Below are 23,762 nucleotides of genomic sequence, written 5' to 3'. Positions count from 1 at the left end.
TTCTACAAAAGGCAATCAATCGCTTTAAAGCCAATTCTGTTTGCTCAAAGGCAACCAAAGCGTGGAGTTCACAAAGCAATAACCATTTTGCACTTTTTTTTAAAAGAAAAAAAAAAGGACTGGTACTTTACTGACTCACAATATTAATAACAGCTACTGACTTTTAGGGAGTAAGTAATTGGGTAAGCAACTATTTGCTTTAGGTTAATACTAAGAAGGTTCTAATAAAAAAAGAGTATAAAAAAAGACGTATAAAGTAAATAGATTACACTAGAAAATGCTTGTTAAATATGATGTTCCAAGTTGCCTAAATGTACGTATTTAAATACTTCCACACGCTTATTCAGTAAGAAGTAATTTCTGCGAGCTAACTTGAAGAAAAAAATCAACCATAGTTACCGTCGCAGCATCCCTTTTGCTGCTCTCTTTTTCTTATATATATATATACAATTTGAGTAGTTGAAATTACAGCTGTATTTAATACAACATCAACTTACGGTAATCGCGTCTCTTCTCATTTTTAAATCCCGCCAACTAACCTTCTTCTTTTATACTCTTACTTTTTATTCCCTTTTCAACATCTCTGATATGACTAGTCTTCATCAGGGAGCTTCTCCCAGAAAGTCCTTGTTTAGTTTTGGAGATGACGATCAAGATGAGGATGACCAGCTCATCAAATCTGTCCAACCCTTGCCACGCCAAGCTGTAGAGCGATCAGAATTTACAGCTGTCGAATTTAATCCCGATCGATTCCTTTCAAGCAGACGTCATTTAGGATTAGAAAGGCTCAAATCTGAACTCAATAGTCATCTTAGACTTTTGAAAACTGAACTGATTGAGCTTCTTAACCGGGATTATCAAGATTTTATTAACCTTTCGACCAATCTCAAAGGAGTTGACAGAGCAATGGATGACTTGATGAGACCATTGACACGCATGGAGACTCAGGTCAAGGTAATATATATATTTATATATAAATATATCTATATGTATAATATCTTTACTGTGTGCTAATGTTTGCAGTGGTGTGGGTGATGGAGAGTAGACTGCCAGTGTACATTTTCAAGAAGTCATTGATGCCCTGGAAGAACAATTAAATCAGAGAGCCCATGTTCGAGACAAAAAGGTGACAAGAAAAAAAGACATAAAATGATGGGAATAAAGAATACAAATAACTACGTTTGACGAGAAAAGACTACCACTGACAATAATTATATATAATTACAGGCTTGCTTAAAGCTATTGCTGAATATCCACGACTCGGTTACCAAGGTGGAGAGTTTATTGGAAATTAATGTGGATACTACAAAATCATCCGTGATTACCCCAGCTGTTGTTGATTCTGAAGGTTCAGATGTGTCTATGGATATTGGATCAGGAAAGCAGATTGAGCGTGTGGCTATCGAATTCAACCAGATGCAACATCTCGTTGGCCGAGGCAAGGACCTTCCATTTGTGACCGAGAATGCATGGGTAAGATATATGTACATGCACATACACGCACACACACACATTTATACATTTGTGTGTATGTGCTTTGTGTCTGGAAAGTGATAAAGTGGGTATTGGATTTACTAAATCGTATCACAAGCGCATCACTCGCATCAAAGACACGCTGCAGTCCAAATTATCAAAGACCCTCTCTGCTGCACTTCGACAGCTAAAGGATCATTCAGCCGACAAGACAGCGCATCAAAGCCTTGTGCAATGCCTGCGTACATATGCACTTATTGATCAGGTCCAAGTCGCAGAGAATTTGATCAGACAAGAACTCGTGCGCCCATTCCTGTCAAAGGTTATTACCAAGAAAGCACTTGATGCACATCGTACTAGTCGATCTTCAGATCCCTCAGCAACAGCACCAGCACACCCTCTTACGACTATGTATGGCAATATCCTGACATTTGCTTCGACAGATCTTCAACCGATCATAGAAATCACTCAAAAAACGCTCAGGGGAACAAACTATGAAGTATTGGTGAATTCTTTGTGGGTAGAAGTAGTAGAGAGAATACATCTGGAATGCACAAGTATTTATGCTGCTGGCCAAACGGATGTATTTCACAAGGTGAGAAAGCAAAATTATATATATATATATATATATATATTATGTGTTTGTGAGTTTTTTTTTAAGTAATAATAATAATAATAATAATAATAATAATAATAATAAATGGATGGTTGGTTGGTTGGTTGGTCTCATACCTTTGTGGATCCCAGTGTTATTCAGCATCGATCTCGTTTATAATGAGCATCGAGGCCTTGTGTACTTGCAAAAAATCTTTATTCTATTTAAGAAGCCATCCCAGCTACACAGAGTTTATGAAGCGGTGGCAGCTGCCTGTATATTTCCAATTGAGGTAAAAATGATTACAAGAGAAAGAGAGAGAGGCCTTAATTATTCTTTAAATTGTCAAAAAAAAAAACAGATTTAGAGAAATTGTCAATACAGTGGAAGAACTTTTAATTGATCAACAAGCAAGTGTTGCAACTCGACAGCTGGTAACAGAGAATGGTGAGTATAAGAATATAAGCAAAGGGTCTTTAAAGGAAAGCAAAATAAATAAGGACATTTAATTTAGTTCAACTTAATTTAATTTAATTTAATTTAATTTATATATATATATATAAAGGACTTGCTTTACCTGGATCAAAAGCAGTGTTCAAAGCAATAGAACAATGTTGGTCGGATCAGATCTTTCTCTATGGTCTTTCCCATCGTTTCTGGAAATTGACAATACAGGTAGAGTAATAGGATGTATATAAAGAAAATTAGGGCCGTGTTACTTATACTAGTAATTACAAGTTACTTCGACGATACACACTGTGGGCTTCTGGTTTTATAGACTTGGCTCGAGATACCTTGGCTGAGAAGGAAAAGGTAAAATAAAAATAAAAATAAAGTTCAATTACATGGGAAGTGGGAATAACCAACGAACCAACCATTGTGCTTTGTTACTGTAGACAAATTTCTACCCAGCCATCAATCCTTCTTCAAGACCCAGTACTCCACGTCCAGGAACACCGGCTAGCAATGCCCATGATACGGGTGTAATTGAAGAAGCTACGAGACTAAAGCAGCTCACGGTACTTGAGAATGATGTCGAAACTCTGGTTAACAAGGTAAGTCCAGATATTCTAACTGAAAAGTAAATCCCACAGTCAATCTTACAACACAAAATAATATATATATTAGACAACCACTCTTTTGAACGAAGTTATGATTCCAAAGCTTCCGAATACCATTCTCCCAAATATTCTTCGAGGTAAGTGGTTATTAAGATTTGTATATTGGTTTCACTGATAATTGCTTACATGACACATACCTTTGTTATTAAAAGAGAGTATGAATGAGATAATACATACACTTGAGAAATCTACTATCGAGGAACTCAATAAACGTATCACAGACATTATCAGCCGGCGATGCATGGAGTCCGTTAATTTAGTCAAAAGCATCACAAGCCAATATCGTCACACTAACAAGCCAGTACCCATCGAACCTTCATACTTTATTCCCAATTTCTTCAAACCATTCAAGACTTTTGTTGACCAAAATAAAGCTTGGATTAATCCCGAAAAGCAAGCAGTGTGGGCCAAAGTAGTATTTTCGGCTGTATTGATTCGGTAAGAAATTCTAGGGCTTAGCAAGCGCTAAAAAAAAAGGAAAAAAAAGGAGGCTGATATTATTTTATTTTATTTAATAATAATAATACTAATATATGCTTATAGATACACAAGTGTAATGTCAGAAATGTTGACAAATCTCCAAAAGACAGAGGATTCTTTACGAAAGTTGAAGAAGAGTAAGAAGAGTACTGTATCCTCGGTGCAAGGAGACCCTTTGGGAGACAATACTGTAACGGACGAGAACAAGATAAGGCTTCAGCTATTAATAGATGCTCGTCAAATCGGAAAAGAGGTAACCAAAAAATAAAAGCAAATTTAGGGTTTTCTGGATACCATTAGTTTATTAATACGGTATTAATATATATTTTTAGCTATGCCTAATGGGGATAGATAAAGCAGAATTCAAACCATACTCATCTTTACTTGATGCCGTTCAACCATTTGGTAAATTTCTTATTATTTTCTGTACATGATTATGAAGAGAAAATTGATTCCTTTTTGTTCGTGTTACTAGAATGCCTCGAGTAATTAAAGGCTATGCGTTGAAAATCGATTGGTTGATCAATTGATTGGTTGGTTGAATAATGGAGTCAAGACATTAGGACAAGACAGCAAAAGAAAGATTGAAAAAGAAAAAGAAAAAGAAAACAAGCATTTATACGTATAATTGTATTAGTCATTTTTATGACTATGTTACTATGTATCCCAATCTTTAGACAAAAATACAATAAATAAAATAGTTCTACTAGAGTTCTGTGGTTGTCATAATAGGTAATTTGTTGTCTTTCTTGACAAACCAAAGGTACATTTCACCAATGGACTCTAAGCTCTCGAGATATGGCTCGATCAAATGTTCGGGAAGAGGAATGAACTCTGTCACGACCTGGTCCTTGGCTTCTAACTCGGCCTCAAACTCATCGCCCTCAAGACCCTTGCCATCAAAATCCCAAGCCTTGAGACGGTATACTGCTCGGTTGTCACCAACCCCGCCATTGCGATAATCTACTCCGTGCTGGACCATCCAGTTAACAGTAGCTTCCCAACCGATAGCAGGCAAAAGATAGATATCCAAATTCCACTCCTGAACTGCTCGCAACAATATCTTCTTGGCCTGAGCCAGTGTAACGGCTCTCTTTTCGGCCAGAGACATTGTCTCACCATCCTCAATAGTAACATCCCATCGACTAGGAGGGCCGAATTCAAGGACAGTGTGTTCTACGAGTCCAGCCTCGTAAAGACCGGATGCTGATTCAAGGGCAGGAAGTTCGAAGCCTTCGACATCGATCTTGAGAAAGTGGATTGGCTGCTTGAAGGCCAGAGTCTTGTCGAGCATGGTTCCGTTGGGTTCCTTGTTGTTCTTCTCGAGGGCAGCAGCGTAGTCCTGGCCGAAATCATTGGGTGTTCGGAGTGAAAGTAGCTTATTAGAGTTTGTGTCAAACAAACGGTTGAAGGAAGGTATGGAATCCACACGGATTGTCTGGGTTTTGATGACCGATTCTTGTGTCGAATAGTCCAAGAATCCAACTCCACCATCACCCTCCTGGTAATTGGACATGGCAATCTTTCTAAATTTATCGAGTGCTGCAAAGGGAAGAACTCTGATTCGGTCTGAAATCTGGTTTAAACGGGCAGCAAGATTGATTACACCTTTTTTTTAAAAGAAAAATTATTATTAAGATATAGGACAGGACCCAAGACTTCTTGGGCTAATGATTCTTTTTTTTTTGATATCAAATCAATCCAAAATAACAATATTAATAATAAAAAAAAATTAAATACTTACTTCTAAGAGGTGTCTGGGGTTCAAAGGCAACAACGTGAGCACCGCTGGCTCCGGCCACCATCGAGAACAATCCATGATTTGATCCTAAAGGGTAATCGGAAAAGAAATATTAATATTCAAAGATGTGGTCCCGAAATGTAGAATCCTCCCAAATTTACGAGATTTATAAGCATGTGCATTATGTATTTGTTGTGTCTGTGTCTGTGTTTATGCATATGTTTGCCTGTATACACAAATGACTTACCCACGTCGACCATCATCAATGGACTCTTGCGCATAGAATCACGGCGATGTACTCTAAGGACCCATTTCATAAGACTGTAAATTCTGTGCTCACGTCCATAGTGGTTGTTGATATCGATGGTGTGTCCTTCAGAAGCAATAAAGACGTCTGGCTTGGAATTTATCTAAGCAAGTTTTTCCCCCCCCGTAAGCATCAGTAATGTTTATTTATTGCCCTGCGTCGTTCTCTTTTCTCTCTCTATTTATCACACACACACACACACGCTTTTTACGTACCACACTGAACTGCCATAATTCGTTGGGTCGGGCATAGTCTAGACTCTTTGCAGTGTTGAGTCTTATTGTTGTTTGATCGGCAGTGGGTGCAATAGGTGCCAAGTTATCGACAGAGACGGGCTGAGATGCTATAAGACAAAGATAGAAATCAACTTATATTAGTATCTTCTTTTTTTTCCTTTTTTATGCCTCGCAATTTTATAGGCGAATATACTATTTAAACAAGAAAACAAAAGAAAAATAAAGAGCGGGGAGTTTCTATTTATTTTACCTGGAACAATGGGTTTAGGTTGTTGAAGCGGCTGATTCTGGAAGAGAGGACAAGGGCCTAGTGTAGCTTCTTTGACGACATCAGGAGGGTATCTTGGAGGTGGAGGTGGAGGAGGGACAAAAGGATTTGGAGGAGATGCGGGTACATTATTAGGTGGAGGAACAGGAGGGGGAGTATCTGGGTGATTAGTCTGATGATTCAAAATTTAAGTAAAGATTTCAATTAATGATCGGCCTTTGGTTCTTTTGTTATAGGAATAGTTGCAGTGGTGGTTGCTTACATGGTCTTGGTGATATGCGTCGTGGTTATTAGAGTCTACTCCATAGTCTGGAGGGAAGACGGCATAAAGAAGGAAGCCAAGAAGTACGAGGGCAAAAAGAGTGACGAGTTTTATGTAGGGCTTCATTTTGGAAAGAAAGTCAAGGGTGAAAAGAAATGGGGCTATTTGCCTTTTTATATATGTTTTATATTTTTAATTTTTAATTTTTTATTTTTATTTTTATTTTAAAATAAATTATAAAATAAATAGTAAATAAAAATAAAAATAAAAGTAAAAATTGACTATTTTGATATTTGATATTTGATATCTGATAATGGATATTTGGTATTTGATATCTGATTCTGAGTAACCCTATTATTCTTGTATCCTTTTTATTCTTCCCCATGTCTCTGTGCCTCTATGTCTCTATGTCTCTCCATATTCTCTCCCTCTCTATATATATATACATTTGTATGCGTATGTGCGCGTGTGTGTGTATTATGTATATACAATATAGAGTATATAATACAAAGTATATAGTGTGTGTGTATATTTATCTTATCTCTATTTGGTAGATCGTTGTGGGCAAAAACTAGTGGTACGTAACACCCGCTGTCGGGTCGATCGAATGAGTTTAGAGTCAAATTAAACATATAAAAAAAAAGAGTAGAAGCCAGACAAAATGGTTTGTAGCTATTTTACTTTATAGGCTGTTCTACCAAAGTAGTCCAACCTGTCCGTCGCTGTCCTCTCTTTGCCCACCTACAAGTAGTAACAGACATCAATAAATACAATATTGTCCTTCAACTTGACCAAAGAAAAGAAATCGAACCTAGTCATAGAACTATTGAACTATTGAACTATTGAAAATAAATCTTGTGCTTACAATTCAAGAAGCCCATTTCCTTCAGGATTCTTCTCTGGGTGGTAGACAGCATTGGGTAGCAGGGTCTCAATGACATTGTACATAAACTCAGGTTTCTTCTCCGATATTTCGTCTAAAATATTATTATTATTATTATATTACTATATATTTTCATAATTATTTTACTATTTTTTTTGGTGCTCATAATTTTAATTAGTCTTTCTTTTTTGTTACCTGGCAACATGGGTTTTACAAAGTCAAATACACAATCTGGGTTTCTTTGGTGACGTAATTCAATGTCTCCCTCCTAAAAAAGAAAAAAGAAAAAAGACAGAGTCCCCACACATATATATTCTACTTTGTTAGCAATGTTTTTTTTATATATATGTATATATTATTGAAGTAAGAAATTTACTTTAGTACCAAAAAATAAAAATAAAAAAAGCTTGGTTTTGTAAACGTACCTTTCTAAATATCAGCAGACTCAGCTTACTCTTGTTAAAGTATTTGTAGGGACTCTTATGGATTTGGTTGTTGATGTTCTTCTTGATCCAGCAAAAATTCTCGACGTATTTGAACCCCCATTGACTTGCCATACTTACAATCCGTTGTAACCACTCTTTCTCGAGCCAAATGAACAAGAACCCGGCTGAAACAACGCTAGACACATTGAGTTTGGCCTGTGAAAGAAAAGAGAAAGAAAATTAGGATGATCATATTAAAATCCCTACAAAATGTCTGCTAATATTTATAGAAACTCACTAGATCATCAATATGTATTTTTCCAGGTACAGGACTCTCTCCGGGCAGCAGCAGAGGAGGATCCATATAGACAGCGCTAAATGACTTTCCATACCGGCTGAGGTCTGTGGATAATATATTGTTGACCGTGTGTAGTCTAGAATATTCGGTCATTTATCGTTATTAGTTGATTGATTTTAAACATTTATAAATAATATATCGTATTGTATTGTATAGTTTACCTTGAGGCTATTGGTGGAGGTTTTGGTAATTGTGATTTAGATTTACACAAAATAGAATGTGCCCATGATCTTGGAATAGGTTTTCCGGGAATCTTGACATATGTTGGTAAACTGGGATCAATTGTACTGTTTTGAAATCGATGTAGCTGTGATTTAGTTTCCATGTTATTATTATCATTATTACTTTACTGATGACCAGTGTCACAATTATTATGCTTCTCACCTGACTCTCTTCTTTACCAAGAGATAGTTACCATTCCTGTCTTGTACTTGGACTTGCATAACCTTGTATTTAGCCAAAATACTCTCTCTATCAACACCACGTCGAGCCACTCGTTCAACAACTGGTCCTCCTTTACGTGCTCGCTTTGGTCGCGGTAACTCTCCAAACTCAAGATCCCAGAAATCATCATCCACATGAATATAGTCCCTGAAAGATTTGAGAAAAAATTAATAGATCAAGTTAAAAAAAAAAATTATTATTATTATTATTATTTTGGAAGTTAACCAGCTTTATTTCCTCCTCATTCTTTCCTTTCTTGTTTAAAAGAAATATATTACCCCCTCTCTCTTAATTTTTTTTTTAATAAAAAGTAAAATATACTTACTCTTCCTCGTATATTTCATCCGTATTTCCGTCTTTATTTTCTACCTGCCACAACTCAAGTGCATCCATATCATCGGCTGCTCTTGAATCCATCGTGGCTGTCTTGACAGTAAATGCAGAAGTTCGCTTAAACACTTCTTGTAACTGTTCTTCTGTCAAGGGTTGAGATTCGACTTCCATTTCTTCTACTATATCCACTTCGGGTTCCTTGACATCCATTGTCGAAAATTCCTTTTGGATACGTTCGAGCTCTTCAAACTTTTTCATAATCGCCTCTACCGATTCGGCATCTTCCACATAGCCTACATAGTGTACATTACTGGATAAATTGAACAATAAGAAGAAAGGAAAAATAATAATAATATTAATCAAATCGTCATGTTTGTAAATCTTCACATCAACATTTATAATGGCTGGTAATGTCGTACCTAGCAACAGTTGGTTTTTGTTTTCTTGCTCTTCGTGGACGATCGCTCATACTTCTTTTCGTTGGTCTTCCTTTCTTTAAAAAGAGAGAGTGTGTGAAGGGAAGAGAGTGAGAGGGTGAGAAATTGAAGAAAAGAAAAAAAAATCTATAGATTCAGAAAATCTGCCGATTAACTTTTTCTTCTTTCTCTCTCTCTCTCTCTCCTCTCTTTTTCAGACCTCCTCCCCCCAATTAAAAAAAAACAATTCGCGTCGGAACGCGTTCCGACGCGAAGTGTCTATCTTTTTATTTTTGCGTGACGTGCCTAGAAGGAATCCTGCACAGGTTGACCATGTCCCATTCTACAATTAAACTCTTAGAGCCAATCGTAGTTAATCGCATCGCAGCTGGAGAGGCAAGCCTGCCAAGGATTTCTTGTGCTGCTGTTATTGGATAGCAAGGCTTATTTTTCTGAGCAAAACTTAGGTGATCATCCGGCCATCACATGTGGTTAAAGAATTGATTGAAAATGCCATGGATGCAAATTCTAGTCAGATCGATTGTGTTGTCAAAGAAGGAGGGATTAAATTGATCCAAATTAAAGACAATGGAGACGGTATTCATGTATGAATATACTATTCAATAACATTGACACCTACAAAAAAAAGGAGAAAGAGAGAAAGAGAAAGAAAGAAAGAAAGAAAGAAATCAAGTGCAAGACCAAGATATAATGTAGAGTATTTTATGCTTATGATAGCAAAATGATTTGATAATTGCCTGTAAATCCCACACAACCAGCAAGTTACATGAACTAGAAGACTTGAAGAATATGACAACCTATGGATTTCGTGGAGAGGCACTTGCGAGTATCTCCCATGTATCTCATGTTACTTTACAATCAAAGACATCAGATTCAATATGTGCTTACAGGTATAATTGTGTATCTTCGACTGGCACACATATACACATATATATAAATATATAAATATATAATATAACACATAGCACAAAATATGTATTTGAGACTTTTGTTTATTGTTGGTTGTTTAGAGCGGCCTACAACAATGGTCAGATAACATCTAAGGCTCCTCATCCTTGTGCAGGAAACAAAGGGACAGTGGTGGGAGTATGTGGCTACTGTGATGACGCGTGTTCTTTGAAGATGCTGAAGAAGAAGAAAATATGTTTAGTTGATATTAAACTACGTATGTTTGTGCGTGTATGTATTTTGGGCTGCTCTGGCTAGGTTGAAGACTTGTTTTACAATGTACCTCTGAAGAGAAAGACTTTGCGTACACCTCGCGAAGAATACGAGCAAATAGTGTCTGTCATGCGGGAATATGCAGTTCATCACCACTCTATTTCATTCACATGTAAAAAGGTTGTCTTTTAACATAGCTTTTAATAATAATGATAATTGATATCTAAATAATCGTCCTTTTCATTTCATTTGAATGTTATTTAGCTTGACTCAAATACATTTGATATCAAAACAACCGGAAAGGATCTAAAAGGAGCAATACTACAGTTATATGGTAGCTTTGTCTTCACTTCCTTGCTATTCATCCCAAAGACAACTACAGAAGCATGTTGTTTCGAAACATTTGTTACAAATCCTAGTTATGGGGATGCCAAATCAACCAAGCTCCTCCTGTTTGTCAATCGTATGTTGTTGTTGCTGTGATTGTTTTTGTGGGATAAACTTTCTTCTTATGAAGACCTTTATTTGGAATTACCTTGTTCAGATCGAGCGGTCGAGAATAGAGCTATGAAAAAGTCTATCGAGAAAATGTATTCCCAGTATATACCACAAAATATGCATCCCTTTGTTTATATTTCAATAGATGTACCCCTAAGGAATATAGACGTCAACATTCATCCGACAAAAAAGCATGCAAGTGAAGATATCTAAAGCAAGAAGACTTAATACTATAACACAATTGTGTATATATCCTTGTGTGTACAGGTATCATTTCTGAGCCAAGATAAAGTGATCGATACAATAAGTACTATGATTGAGGAAGAGCTGGCAAAATGGAAGGATGATACAGCCAAAACGACAGTGGTAAGAATCATGATTTTCAACAATTATAACAATAATAAAATAAATGACTTTTAATGCACAAATTTGTTTCACACTCACACTAACACTTACGATCACAATAAAATAAAATACATCCCTGTATATTCTGCCATCAAAGAATCCTCAAACAGGTATACTGAAACACATACACATACAAGCAAGTGTTGCTAAATCAAAGTTTTTCTTTTGTTGTGGTTACAAAGTACCCATAGTGGGGGTAGTGGCTGATAGAATAACAATTCCTCCTGTAAAAGTACCCAGCTGCCAAGGAACTCTGGACAGGTTCCTTGTAAAAACGCCATCCGAAGTAACTAATTCACCCAAAGATCCTTTGGCAACCAAGCGGCCTTTGGTTTCAAAAAGATCGATGGATATACAGACCTACTGTATTCCGCAGCGTAGCCAGTCTCAAAATCAGCCGTCTCGTAACCCTGGGGCTGTTCCTTTTCCAGAAAGACAACCCAAGGCCAAAAGACAGAGTGTACAGGCCAATACATCTCCACTAGTTTCGAGTCTAGAAAGCATCCAAGAATTACAGAAGGATGTGATCCATGTAGAAGATATAGGTAAACATAAATCAAACAATAAAGACAAGATGAAAAACTTCTTTTATTTATCTCCTCATGATGTATATATTTGACCCATCATTGTAAACACTAGATCTTACTGACTTGATTTCGCACCACAACTTTGTGAACATCGTGGATGATTCATTGGCTATTGTAGAGCACAATAAATTGCTTTACACGATCAACTATAATGTACTAGGGTAACACGCGCGCATGCATAAAGATATATTTATATTTAAATGACAGTGTATCTTATTTTGCCTATTATTATTGCTATTATTATTTTAAAAATGCTTAGTGAAGAAATGTTTTATCAAAAGGTTCTGAATGGGTGTGAATCTTTTGGACGTATATTGCTAGACCCTCCAGTCTCGATCTGCGAGTGTCTAAATATTACATCCGGAAAAGAAGAGGAACCGTCACTTGTTCCCACTGGAAATGGACAAATAGAGGTAGGTTAACATATACATATACGCACATGCATGAGTAAGCTATAGAATACAAGCTAATACACAAGAAAACTAATAACAACAACAAATAACTAACTAAATAAATAAAAATGCAAAGTCTCTTTTATCAAAACATGCAGAAATGCTAAAGACATGCTTTTCTATCACTGTGGTGCAAGGACACCTTATAAGTTTGCCAGTGCTAATAAGGGACTATGCACCTGATATGAATAAGTTACCAGACTTTCTGCTTCATTTCACGCAAGTAAGTAGAGCTGTATTTAATTGTTATGAATAAATTAATGTAATAAATACAAATCACAATCAATCAATCAATATATATACGGGTGGGTTGGTGCGTGTGTTTTTAGATAGCATGGGAGGTAGAAAAGGAATGTATAGATGATATTGCTAGAGAATTAGCACTACTGTATACTCCTCCTACTTGGCTTGATCCTTTTGTGGGAGATCCTGAGTGGGAATCCAAGGTACAATACATCTTACTACCAGCAATGAAGACCAATTTCAGGGTACCAAAGTATCTCAATCAACGCTATATCCAATCCCTTGTCAGTATTACTGACATTCAACAAGCCTTTTCTTAAATCCCCTTTCTTCTTCTTCCTTCTTCCTTCTTTCTCAAGTTTCTCTTCCCAAACAAAATATTCTGTAACCCTTTTGCTTGTTGTTCTTTTTTATTCACTTATTTTTCTGGTTAATTATGAGCTTAATAATAAAATAAGATAATTGAATGCATGGAATAGTATGTTTTGGATTTCACAACATAGAACGTTTCTTCTATATGTGTATATTAACCGCCAGAATCTTAAAAGTATGTGCATGTTAATTAATTGGTCATTATTGTTTTGTTAATATCAACAAAGCATAAAGTAGAATTTACTGTAACCATTAAAAAAAATAGTGTACATAAATACATATATATGTAGCTTTTAATCTAGACCCAAAACCAAAACCAAAAAAAAAGCCGCAAATATTTGATTTCTTAGTGGATTTATATAGATATATAAACATACTCTTTATCAGCACGTCTGATATTTTGAGATTCTGCAATCGATACTTGTAGAAATACATAAATGCGTGCTTCCATAATTTTCTATAGCAAAAAAAAAAGTATTCACCGCTTTACGATCTGTTTATTCAGTTTAGCTTTTATCTACATATATATATAATTTTACTGTATATGGATCCAGTGTTTATAAATGACCTTTCAATACCTACATTGTGCATGTAGTTCGTTTTGCATTGTCATTTTGGGTTGATTATTCTTCGATATATCTATTTAATAATAATAATAATATTCTGTTTAATTACAGCAAGGTCTAACGAATACAAATGGTTTAATAAGCAAATCAAATACACTATATTCAAGAATGTAAGAAGCAAATCAAATATGTTTCTTCTTTTTCTTTCTATTGGTGTGTATAGCCAAGAGAAACCACCCCCTTTTATTAAATATACCATAAAGAATTGTACTTTATTTTTTGTAAATTCTTATTACTTGAATCACAAAACATATATACAAAGAGAAAGAGAGCGAAAATAATAATAATATTTGACAATAATCACCTTAGTACCCAAATATTCGGAATGATTCTACTCTGACCATGATTAAGTGTGCATGTTCTTTTTTTTTTGCTAACAAAATACACAAGTATTATATTTGGCTTCATTCAAATACCAAGGACCCTTACGTTTGAGCCATTTTACATTTCTCGACTAGATAATCCAAAGCAGCCCTTTTTGCTATAAAAGAAAAACTAGAGACTATTTATTTTTTTTAAAAAAAATAATGAATTAATATATATATATATAAGATACATAGTTGTATTCATCGTTTTTTCTACTTATTTATTTTATTTTATTTCTTAAAGAAAAAAATACAGCTTGATATATTTTAATTTAATGAAGATTATCTACACAATCCTTGCACTTGCAATTTCCTTTCGTCTTGGCACTGCCGACAGAGTCCCTGGTCTTGTGGGAGCCCCAACAGAAGAAAATGTCAAGCCACTGATAGCTCCGCCCCCTGAGGCATCACTGTATGATGTGTTCTATGCAAAGGGTACCAGAGTTTATGTGTGCAATCCCGAAAAGACCGGATTTCAGCATTGGTACAATGTTCAAACCCATGCAGAGCTTTATCCTACACGTGACGAAGAACCACCTTTTGACAAGCCTGGAAACCAAATTGCCCTCATGTCTGTAGCTCCTCTAAACCAAACTCAACAAATGTAAGGCTTGTTATGATCTTGATTTCAGTTTCTATATAGCTGTATACAATCTATCTAACTGTGTTGTTAATGTTCGTATTATGTAGGGCATCTCCAATGACCACATATCCTGTTATTATGTATTATCCAGATGGCTCCTGGGTTGGTACTGATCACCCATTAAAGACCACTAGCAGAGAACCCGGAAGAGCAGAGCGTGGAGATGGAGCCAATATCGATGATCACATTGAACGGGCTGCCTACACATCGACTAATGGGTATCTCTCGCACGCTCGCTATGTTGTCCGGCTCAATAGTCTTAATGGACAGGTACCTTCACACGCAAGCTGTGTTACAAAGGGTACTCTTGAAAGCAGACCATTCGAGGCCTTTTTCATGTTTTACACTGATGAACAAGGATTTTCAGAATTGAATAGAGAGCAGGAAATCTGGCAAAAGATGGTAGCTGGTGATTTTACACAGTAGAGCTTTCTTTCACATACATATACATATCTTAAAACTAAAATCGGGCTTGACCTATCCTTTGAACCAATACGCGTTCTCTTTTTCGGTTTTTCTCTATATAGAAAAAGAGAGCTGTATTCACTTTAGATTGGTTTCCTTGGTTATAAATCACAAAAACAAAATATCGATTGTCTATACAATTGAACGATTGATTTGATATTATATTATATTATATTATACATACATCTTTTACTCTAAAATTTTATGCTTTGATTTTCAAGTTTTTTTCTCTCTTCTTTTTCTTAAGAATAAAATAATTTATTTATATATGACTTGAAACATTTAACAAGCTTGATTTGAAACTTTCCTGTATTATAAAGGTCTAGAAACAATAAAGTAAATACAAGAAACACCATATTTTGTGCGTCTATTTTCCTTTATTTCTTTCCTTGATTTTTTTTTGGACAACAACAAAATACACTAGGAAAATGGTCTATTATTAAGAAAAGATATATACTTCTTTTTCTTTATTATATAAATTAAATAGCTGTAAGATATTTTATACATGGTCTTTTTTTTTTTTAAAAAAAAAAGAAAAGGTTATATGTAGCATTATCAAAGTCTACCGGTCTATCAATTTGTTTCTTCTTCTTCTTCTTCTTCTTCTTCTGGTTCTCCCAGCTGTTTAGTTCCTATGCCTCCTCCATCAACCTTAAAGTGGCGTGTATTTGTGTGTTGTGTGTTGTGTGTCACATTAATTGGATACACAGTGTCAATTTTTTTTCTTTGTGTGTGTGCTTTGATATTGATAACCAATAAAGAGTTTTCAATATCGGCAGGTTCCGTTGTCGACTTTTTATTTTTTATATATATTTTAAAGCAAAAAGCATAAATTGAAACACCCCCCAAAAGATATATATGTATGTACTATATATATATATATATATGATAACATAGTAAGAATAGAAAACCCCCTTTATTGGGTACTCAAGGTTGCAGGCATATGAAAATAGTGAACACCAGAAACTTTGAATTATATCTGTATTTCTTATCAAGCGGCCTTATTATATAACTGATACTTTGATACTATTAAATAATATTACTATTATTATAATTAATAAAGAGCTTATAATATATTAAGCACAAGCATAATAAGAATTATAATATCCAGTGTACTAAAGTGGGACAACAAGAAAAGAAAAATAAAGGGGGGGTAGAGATGAGAGATGGTATAAGTTTGTATTCAGATTTAAACGTTATATTATATATGTATACAGGTGCTGTTGCTGGTTTTTTTTTATTTTATTTTACAAAAAGGTTACCGGTCTATATACATATTATTGAATAGAAAAAATAATAGCGATACAAGGTCTAGACCAAGCCCGAATAGACCAGACCAGACTGAATAGCCTTTGCAGGTAATACCAAGATGTGTATTTGGAGTTCTTGATTCTCAAGTTTATGATATTTACAATAGGCAAAGAAGCGTTAGAATATAATGTTTACATTTATATTTATATTTTTGGGCACCAAAGCTCAGGCCACCCACAACTAAAAGATATATATATATATATAATTGTGTGTGGGCACATGCTTGTCAATTAGTTGTATTTTGATAAAGGGGGGGTGGGGAGGTTTTTTTTTATTATGTAAAAGCTAATGGCAATAATTAATAATAGCCTTGACCTGACCTGAGTCTAGGCAAATTGATTGCCCAAGATCAGAAGCTAGGTGATTTTTGTATTTTGTACTTTGTATTTTGTTGTTGTTTATATATGTGTATGTATATGTATATAAAGAGGGGGTAGCCATCATGAATATTCTTTATTTACTTATTTACTTGGGTGTGAAGAACAGCTGTGTTTAATGTATTAGATTGCCGTGTTATAATATACAGTACAATACATTATATGTATATATTTATCTATAAGAGTCCAGCAAATTATTACCCTCGGACCTCATTAAAGTGGCACAGCCAAAAGAGATAGAGAGAGCGAGAGCGAGAGCGAGATCGAGATCGAGATCGGAATAAGTCTAAAAAAAAAATAACCAAGGGAATCAAAACAGACAAAGAAATAATTGACAATATTTATTATGATTTCTACTACTATTGACAGTTGATAATTGACAAGAATCATAATCATAATCATAATCCTAATAGAAAAAAATCACAACCACAGACCATAATTTATTGGATATTTGGAATACAATATATATTAGGTATATCTTGATAATCTATACTCACGCACATGCAAAATATATACAGAAAAAAAGTGTAGGTGTATAGGTGTGTAGGTGTGTAGGTGTGTAGGTGTGTGCGTATGGGTGAGATTTATTAATATTATACTTTTAAGCTAGTTGCTTAATTGACTAGCTGGTTACTTGACTACGGCAATCTTAAAAAACAAATATAACAACAGCCGCAGAAACAACAACAACAACAAAAACAGTTACGGATAAATATAAGCTTGGTATTCTATTTTGAATAACAAACCTGCCCAAAACGCCAACTGCCTATTTTTTGCACAGAAAATATATATATAAAACTACTGACGTGCCCTATTTTCTTTTTCTTTTTTTTGTTAATGTAACCATGGTTACTTTATTTAAGTTTTAAGTAACACTATTATTCTCATAATCAGCTCAGACCATCTGAGCCCATATGGATTCCATTCCGAATTCAAGGCACCCGTCATCGGCGTCCAAAGGGAAGAATACCTTATTTTATAAGTATATAATATATTTATATATATAAAAATAAATATGTGTATGTATATATGTATGTATGCATGTATGCCGTGTATGCATATCTGTATGAATGTATAAGTGTATCTATGTAATATTGACGCTTGGACCAAATATTATTTATAAATGCATTCTATTTAAATCAATAATAAAATATACATATACATATGAAAATATAATTATTTAGAGTATCTGGTCTCCTTACACCAGTGAATTGGACTATCAGAACACCACACCACACCACACCACACCACACCAAAACACAGCATACCACTTTTATCAAATTAATCATAATAGACGCACCAATTAATGACTAAAATATTAAAGTTGTGCAGAGTCCCAAATATTCGTCTATGAAGCTTTTTTTTTAAAAAAAAAAAGAAAGAAAATTGTAATAATATAATAGTGACATCATTAAATTATCTGTAGCTTTTCAGGAGAATGAATTGACTAATAGGTTTGTAAAGCTAAAGCCATATGTAGTCTGGAACAGTAGGAGGTTATATTAAATATATGTACATGTATGTATATGTGTAGTGCAATGTAATGTAGGGTTGTGAAGTGTGGTATAGTGTGATTTTTAGACTGAATGGACTGTGCTCTTAATCTTTTTGGTTTGGTTTTTGGTTTTTGGTTTTTGGTTTTTTTTTAAGATTTGGTATGACAACTGTTGATTATTGAAAACTCATCTAACAAACCCCATGCCTAAAAAGAATAAAAGAATAAACTAAAGACAAAAAGAGACTAAATCTCTAATCCTCTAAATCTCCATTGCTCTGGCATTCTATTCTATTAAGTCATTCAGTCCTTCAGTCCACCTGTCCGTCCTTCTGCCTTTCTGTCTTTCTGCCTTTCTGTCTTTCTGCCTTTCTGTTTGTCAGTTTTAAATTCCCTTTCTGATACCACATCCCGATGCTTAATTTCTCTTTATATATACAAAATCCTGTATAATCTTAGGCTACAAATCAACTTCAATAAGAATTGTACACCTTTATCGATTCCGAGACTCCGGAATGCCCGGACCGTAACTACTTCTTTTTTCTTTTCTTTTCTTTTCTATAAACGTCTCTTTCTTTCTATAGTAATCTATATATATAAATTATATGCATACAGGATATATGAAGAAGAAGAAAACAGCAACACTACAGTATTCAAATGATATATATATATATATACATTTGATGTATTAAGAATAAGAATAAGAATAATATATAATTATATAAATGTTTAACCATAATAGCATATGAATTTGAGGACGTGTGACGCGCTCGGGCGATCTTTTGTTTTAATGATTTCATTGTCTTGGAGGTTGTCTCTAGGATATATATATATAATATTGTCAAATTACACGATAAAAGCAACAATAATTTTTTATTTTTTTTTGGTTTTGTAAGTAATACCAATAAAGAGGTTTCGAAGTAAAGATGTATGTATGTATATATATATATATGAGATATAAAAACAAAAATAAATAAATAAATAAATAAATAAATAAATAAGTAATAATAATAATAATAATGAATGTAATATTATTATTATTATTGTTTTTTTTTGGAGGGAGAAGAAGGGGGAGAAGGGGATTATAGCATAAATGGCAACATCAAATGTTTCTTTCAACTGTACAGATTAGAAGACAAAATAACAAGGAGAATAAATAAAAGAAAACAGAAAAAGAAATAAAATATTTGGCATGAAAAACATTGATCAAGGTAAGAATAAGAATAAAAGAAAGAAAAAATAATAGTCAAAGAAGGTTGTATGGGGGAGAAAGTTATGTACAGAAATTGTAGGTTTGGATTTTTGGTTTTGTTACATAGAAATATATGAGAAAAGAAAATATTGCAGGAAATTTGGGTTAATGGAACAAGAAGGAACGAAGGAAGAGGAAGATGTTAAAGAAGTGTTGACGGGAATGGGCGGAGGATTAAATTTGTTCGTTGCGATGGTGATAGTGGTGCTGTAAGATTTTTTCTGGTATTGGGCTTGGTTGAAAGGATGGGCAGGGTGACATGTAAGAAGATACATATATAGAAATAGTTGATGTCCGAATAGGAAATGGTTAAGTAGACTGTTGTAGTTGTAGTTGTTGTAGTTGTTGTTCGTGGTATTCGAGATTGGTGATCAAAGAAAGTTTTGTTTTCAATAGTTGAGTTTTGCAGGACGTGGTTGATGTTGGTGTTGGTGTTTTTTTTTGTTTCTTTTTTACTTTAAGAAAGAACAGCCCCTTCTTTTGTGACCATATTTTCCACACCAAGTACTGTTATAATAAATGGTTGATGTTAATATTAAATGAATAAAAGATTAAATATTTATATAATTATATAATTACCATTGACCACCTTGTAGATTGAGTGGTTTGATGTAGAAGGTTGTCCCAAGAGAGGGACTTGGTGCAGGTGTTGGAAGGCCAGAGATTTGAACGCTAGGCTGGATTTGTGCAAGCATCGTGAACTTATTCAAAGAAATGAAAGTTGTAGAGAATACAGAAAGAGAAGTGTGTAGATTGTCCGTCAGTCCGTCAGTGTATATATATATATAAATGCAAATTTAAATGTGTGCCTGTCTAGTGTGTCTAGTGTGTGTGTGTATGATTTGTTTTTAGAAACAAAAAAAAAGGGGGGAGGGAAGGAGAGGGAGAAAGGGAGAAAGGGAGAAAGGAGTGGAAACGGGGGGAGGGATGAAGAAAATCAAGGCGAAGGCGAAAACAGGGTAAGGCAAAATGAAGATAAATGCATAAATAAATAAATAAATAAATAAATAAATAAGAATAAAATAGGTATAGTTTTGCAAAAAAAATAAATTATGCTTCTAACACTCACCTACTAAGGTGGAGCACCGAATTTGACATATAAATCATAAAATATCACTTATGTGCACACACACTACACACACACTACACGGTACATAGCACATAGTACACCGTATATAGTAAATACACAGCAAATATACAGCACACATCCATTACTCTGTTTCTTTTTATTTAGTTATTTATTTATTTATTAAAAAAAAAACGCCAAAAATAATACTAATAATAATAATAAATACAGCGAGTAATTCCCAATGACCGAAAACACGCGGTAGCACATAGGACATATAGACCAAATAGAAATTTGCCCACTATTTTTTAAACTTTTTTTTCTTATTTCATTCTAACATAAAAAACCTCTTCCTATTAAAGATGTACTGTTCATCTAGACCATGTCAAAGAGCCTTCACAGTGAGGCACACAAACATCAAGCCAAAATAACAAAATAACCTTCACCCCGTGCCTCTCATAGGCAGGAATAAACTTTTTTTTTTTCTTTTCTTTTTTTTTTTGTTTTTCTATCATATTTCACTTTTCTCATCTTTTCACTTTTTTACGCTTTTTTTTACAACTTTCTCTACCTCAATTTCTCGCTTTCTTATTTTATTTTATCTTACTTTTTTTTCATTTTGGTTTCTTATTCTTCCTTATTCTTCTTCTTTTCCTGTGATTGCTCCACTAATTATATTCATATTTAGAGTAATTTCAATCACCGAATGCGCCTTTGGGAAAAAAAATATATACAGTGTTTTGACTTGGCTTTCCGACCTTTACAAAAAAAAATTGGACGTTCTCTCTTTTTTTTTTTGACCTTTCAGATTTTAATTTCAGACAGTTTTAAAAAACAGTGAATAAATAGGCTACTTGTTTTGGAAAGAAAATATTTTAATCCCAGACGTATTATTTACTATATTTGGTTGAAATCCTACATACAGTCATTGTAGGTTCAATTAGCGCTTGCTCAGAAGTCAGAACAATAATATATTACAAGGCAAAAGACAGCTATGAATAAAAACTATCATAATATCAACTATTTTTATTATTATTATTTTATTAAATTTGGCTATTTATCTAGTTTTTTTTTTTAAAAAAATAGCTTTCACAGAATTTTGAGTATATAACTTTGTAAATCAGCAAGTGGAATATTATTAGAAGCTTAATACATTATATATATATATATATAAATATCTTCAGTGGATTAAAACTTTGATCGCTTGACCTTGTACTTGATACCAACTCAAAACTGTTTGATTGGGTCTAATTCTCGGGAATATAAAGGAAAGGGCATAGATCTGTAGCCTCTATCTGTAACATTCGCAAACTTTGACCACTGTAATGAATGTCGATATTATCCGTAACAATATAGCTATTTGCACATCTTGGTTCTTTATCTAGTCTTAATTGTTGGCTTAATTAAATTAAGAAAAGCGTCGCTAGCTGTACCAAAAGTACCAGGTGGTGAATGCTTTAGTTTTCTACCAGAAACAGTGGCTCTTATAAATTTTAGCTGGTGTTTGGTTTTTATTTTAGCATTGATGACACCTATAGCTAAAGCTGCTCATAAAATTCAAAGGAATTTACCTCTTTTTGATAGTGTCTTAGCTATTGTACGCTTAGCTTTCAAAGCTCTTTCATATCCTGGTCTCATGCTGATATAAAAACAGCATCTTATACAAAAAATGCATATTTGACATATGATCCATGTCTGGTGCTTTGTATTAGACATCCACTCATATTGCTACTAAAGTCGTGCAAAACTTTTTCATGTTTCTCAGTATGTTATTATAGTTTTAATTCACTTGAAGTTTTAGGACTAAAATTCTTTGGACGCTTGTGTTAAGCTTTTAATAGCTTCGTAAGTTGTAGCGCAAGGGTTTTCATCATAGAGATACATTTAATATATATAATGTATTAAGCTTCTAATAATATTTTACTTGCTGATTTACAAAGTTATATACTCAAAATTTTGTAAAATCTATTGAAAATTCTCTACCAAAACAGCCAAATGTAATAAAATAATAGCTAATATCACGATAGTTTTATTCATAGTACCATCTGTTTTTGTCTTTTACACTCAAAGTTACCATCATCATTGAGACATTGTCCTTACTTCTGAGAAAGCGCTAATTGAACCCGTAATGACTGTATGTAGGGCGCGTCCTAATATAGTAAGAAACCCGTCTGTGTTTAAACAATAAACCTTCCAAAAAAAGTAAAATAATTTCCAAGCTGTTTTTGGAAACAGTCTGAAATTAAAATCTGAAAGGTAAAAAAAAAAAAAAAAAAAAAAAAAAAGAGAGAGAGAAAACGTCCAATTTTTTTTAAAAGGTCGGAAAACCAAGTCAAAACACTGTATTAAAAAATCCTGTCCTGAGCGCATTTATTCCCTTTCCCTCCTACTCCTCCCCTCCAAAAAAAAAAACAAATCAAGTCGAATCAAATCAAATCAAATCAAATCAAATAAAACCCAAAAATATTAACTTTGTATCTCTTGACAAATGACAAATAAAGACAGACAAAGAAAAGGGCGAGTGAAAATAAGTAATAGTAATAATAATAATAATAATAATAATAATAATTAGCCTTGGTTTATATCCTAATACTCTTATTATTTGGCGTAAAACACTAATGCTAATACTGATAATATTATGTAAATAATGAGGTAAATATTGAAACAAGAAAATATATATATATCATTATTATCCTTACTCTTTGATTCTTATTATTTTCAATTAGTTGCAAGAAAAAGTGCACAGAAAATACTCAGTGGATCCCACTCTCCTTCTTTATTTATCTATATATCTATATATCTATATATCTCTTTATTTCATTATCCCATACTAATTTCGTTTTTATTGATACAGAGAAGATGAAAGAGAAAGGCATAGATTGGGCGTTTTAGCTGATACATGATAAGCTACAGAAAGCTCGTGCGTTGCACTAGAGTTTCTGAGAAAGTTGAAATAGAGCCATAAAATATTATAATAATAATAAACAAAAACAAAAAAGACAAAATTCAGGGCATAAAAAAAGGAAAGTACTTTAAATTATTAATATTAAATATTAAATATGAATTATCATAATTTTTTAG

General features: G+C 33.8%; 6 protein-coding genes across 6 annotated transcripts; 3 read left to right on the top strand and 3 right to left on the bottom strand.

Moving 5' to 3' along the window:
• Window positions 1–588: 588 nt before the first annotated feature.
• Window positions 589–5,112, top strand: PHYBLDRAFT_184315 (hypothetical protein; the record flags this gene model as incomplete). The annotated part of the gene is made up of 14 exons (XM_018438912.1): window positions 589–954; window positions 1,046–1,126; window positions 1,228–1,473; window positions 1,592–2,068; window positions 2,221–2,360; window positions 2,430–2,515; window positions 2,634–2,743; window positions 2,807–2,881; window positions 2,965–3,123; window positions 3,197–3,266; window positions 3,342–3,627; window positions 3,733–3,922; window positions 4,002–4,074; window positions 4,145–5,112. 14 exons carry the CDS (start codon window positions 589–591, stop codon window positions 4,156–4,158), a joined length of 2,373 nt encoding a protein of 790 aa, XP_018298510.1. The 3' UTR covers window positions 4,159–5,112.
• Window positions 5,113–7,160: 2,048 nt separating this feature from the next.
• Window positions 7,161–9,395, bottom strand: PHYBLDRAFT_138029 (hypothetical protein; the record flags this gene model as incomplete). Its single annotated transcript, XM_018429918.1, has 9 exons — window positions 7,161–7,224; window positions 7,349–7,460; window positions 7,562–7,634; window positions 7,792–8,007; window positions 8,090–8,225; window positions 8,311–8,436; window positions 8,534–8,740; window positions 8,919–9,236; window positions 9,346–9,395. The coding sequence occupies 9 exons, from the start codon at window positions 9,393–9,395 to the stop codon at window positions 7,161–7,163; spliced, it is 1,302 nt and encodes a 433-aa protein (XP_018298509.1).
• A 280-nt stretch (window positions 9,396–9,675) lies between these two features.
• PHYBLDRAFT_178613 (hypothetical protein) lies at window positions 9,676–13,029 on the top strand (the record flags this gene model as incomplete). Its single annotated transcript, XM_018438018.1, has 14 exons — window positions 9,676–9,768; window positions 9,810–9,947; window positions 10,081–10,253; window positions 10,374–10,449; window positions 10,570–10,704; window positions 10,789–10,987; window positions 11,069–11,169; window positions 11,290–11,388; window positions 11,525–11,537; window positions 11,610–11,972; window positions 12,067–12,175; window positions 12,274–12,427; window positions 12,543–12,689; window positions 12,796–13,029. The coding sequence occupies 14 exons, from the start codon at window positions 9,676–9,678 to the stop codon at window positions 13,027–13,029; spliced, it is 2,034 nt and encodes a 677-aa protein (XP_018298508.1).
• Window positions 13,030–14,347: 1,318 nt separating this feature from the next.
• Window positions 14,348–16,127, top strand: PHYBLDRAFT_61516 (hypothetical protein; the record flags this gene model as incomplete). Its single annotated transcript, XM_018440814.1, has 4 exons — window positions 14,348–14,676; window positions 14,763–15,124; window positions 15,501–15,518; window positions 16,078–16,127. 4 exons carry the CDS (start codon window positions 14,348–14,350, stop codon window positions 16,125–16,127), a joined length of 759 nt encoding a protein of 252 aa, XP_018298507.1.
• A 364-nt stretch (window positions 16,128–16,491) lies between these two features.
• PHYBLDRAFT_161111 (hypothetical protein) lies at window positions 16,492–18,157 on the bottom strand (the record flags this gene model as incomplete). The annotated part of the gene is made up of 7 exons (XM_018434347.1): window positions 16,492–16,572; window positions 16,961–16,977; window positions 17,070–17,154; window positions 17,229–17,274; window positions 17,615–17,634; window positions 17,770–17,838; window positions 18,071–18,157. The coding sequence occupies 7 exons, from the start codon at window positions 18,155–18,157 to the stop codon at window positions 16,492–16,494; spliced, it is 405 nt and encodes a 134-aa protein (XP_018298506.1).
• A 1,059-nt stretch (window positions 18,158–19,216) lies between these two features.
• On the bottom strand, window positions 19,217–20,347 carry PHYBLDRAFT_156889 (CCHC-type zinc finger transcription factor). The gene is made up of 2 exons (XM_018433530.1): window positions 20,195–20,347; window positions 19,217–20,122 (listed from the first exon to the last, which is right to left on the bottom strand). The coding sequence occupies exons 1-2, from the start codon at window positions 20,308–20,310 to the stop codon at window positions 20,068–20,070; spliced, it is 171 nt and encodes a 56-aa protein (XP_018298505.1). The 5' UTR covers window positions 20,311–20,347; the 3' UTR covers window positions 19,217–20,067.
• Window positions 20,348–23,762: the final 3,415 nt, after the last annotated feature.

This window comes from Phycomyces blakesleeanus (genome assembly GCF_001638985.1).
Source record: "Phycomyces blakesleeanus NRRL 1555(-) unplaced genomic scaffold PHYBLscaffold_1, whole genome shotgun sequence".
Lineage (NCBI taxonomy): Eukaryota > Fungi > Mucoromycota > Mucoromycetes > Mucorales > Phycomycetaceae > Phycomyces > Phycomyces blakesleeanus.
The sequence above is the reverse complement of the archived record's forward strand: the minus strand, read 5'-3'. Positions and strand labels throughout refer to the sequence as shown.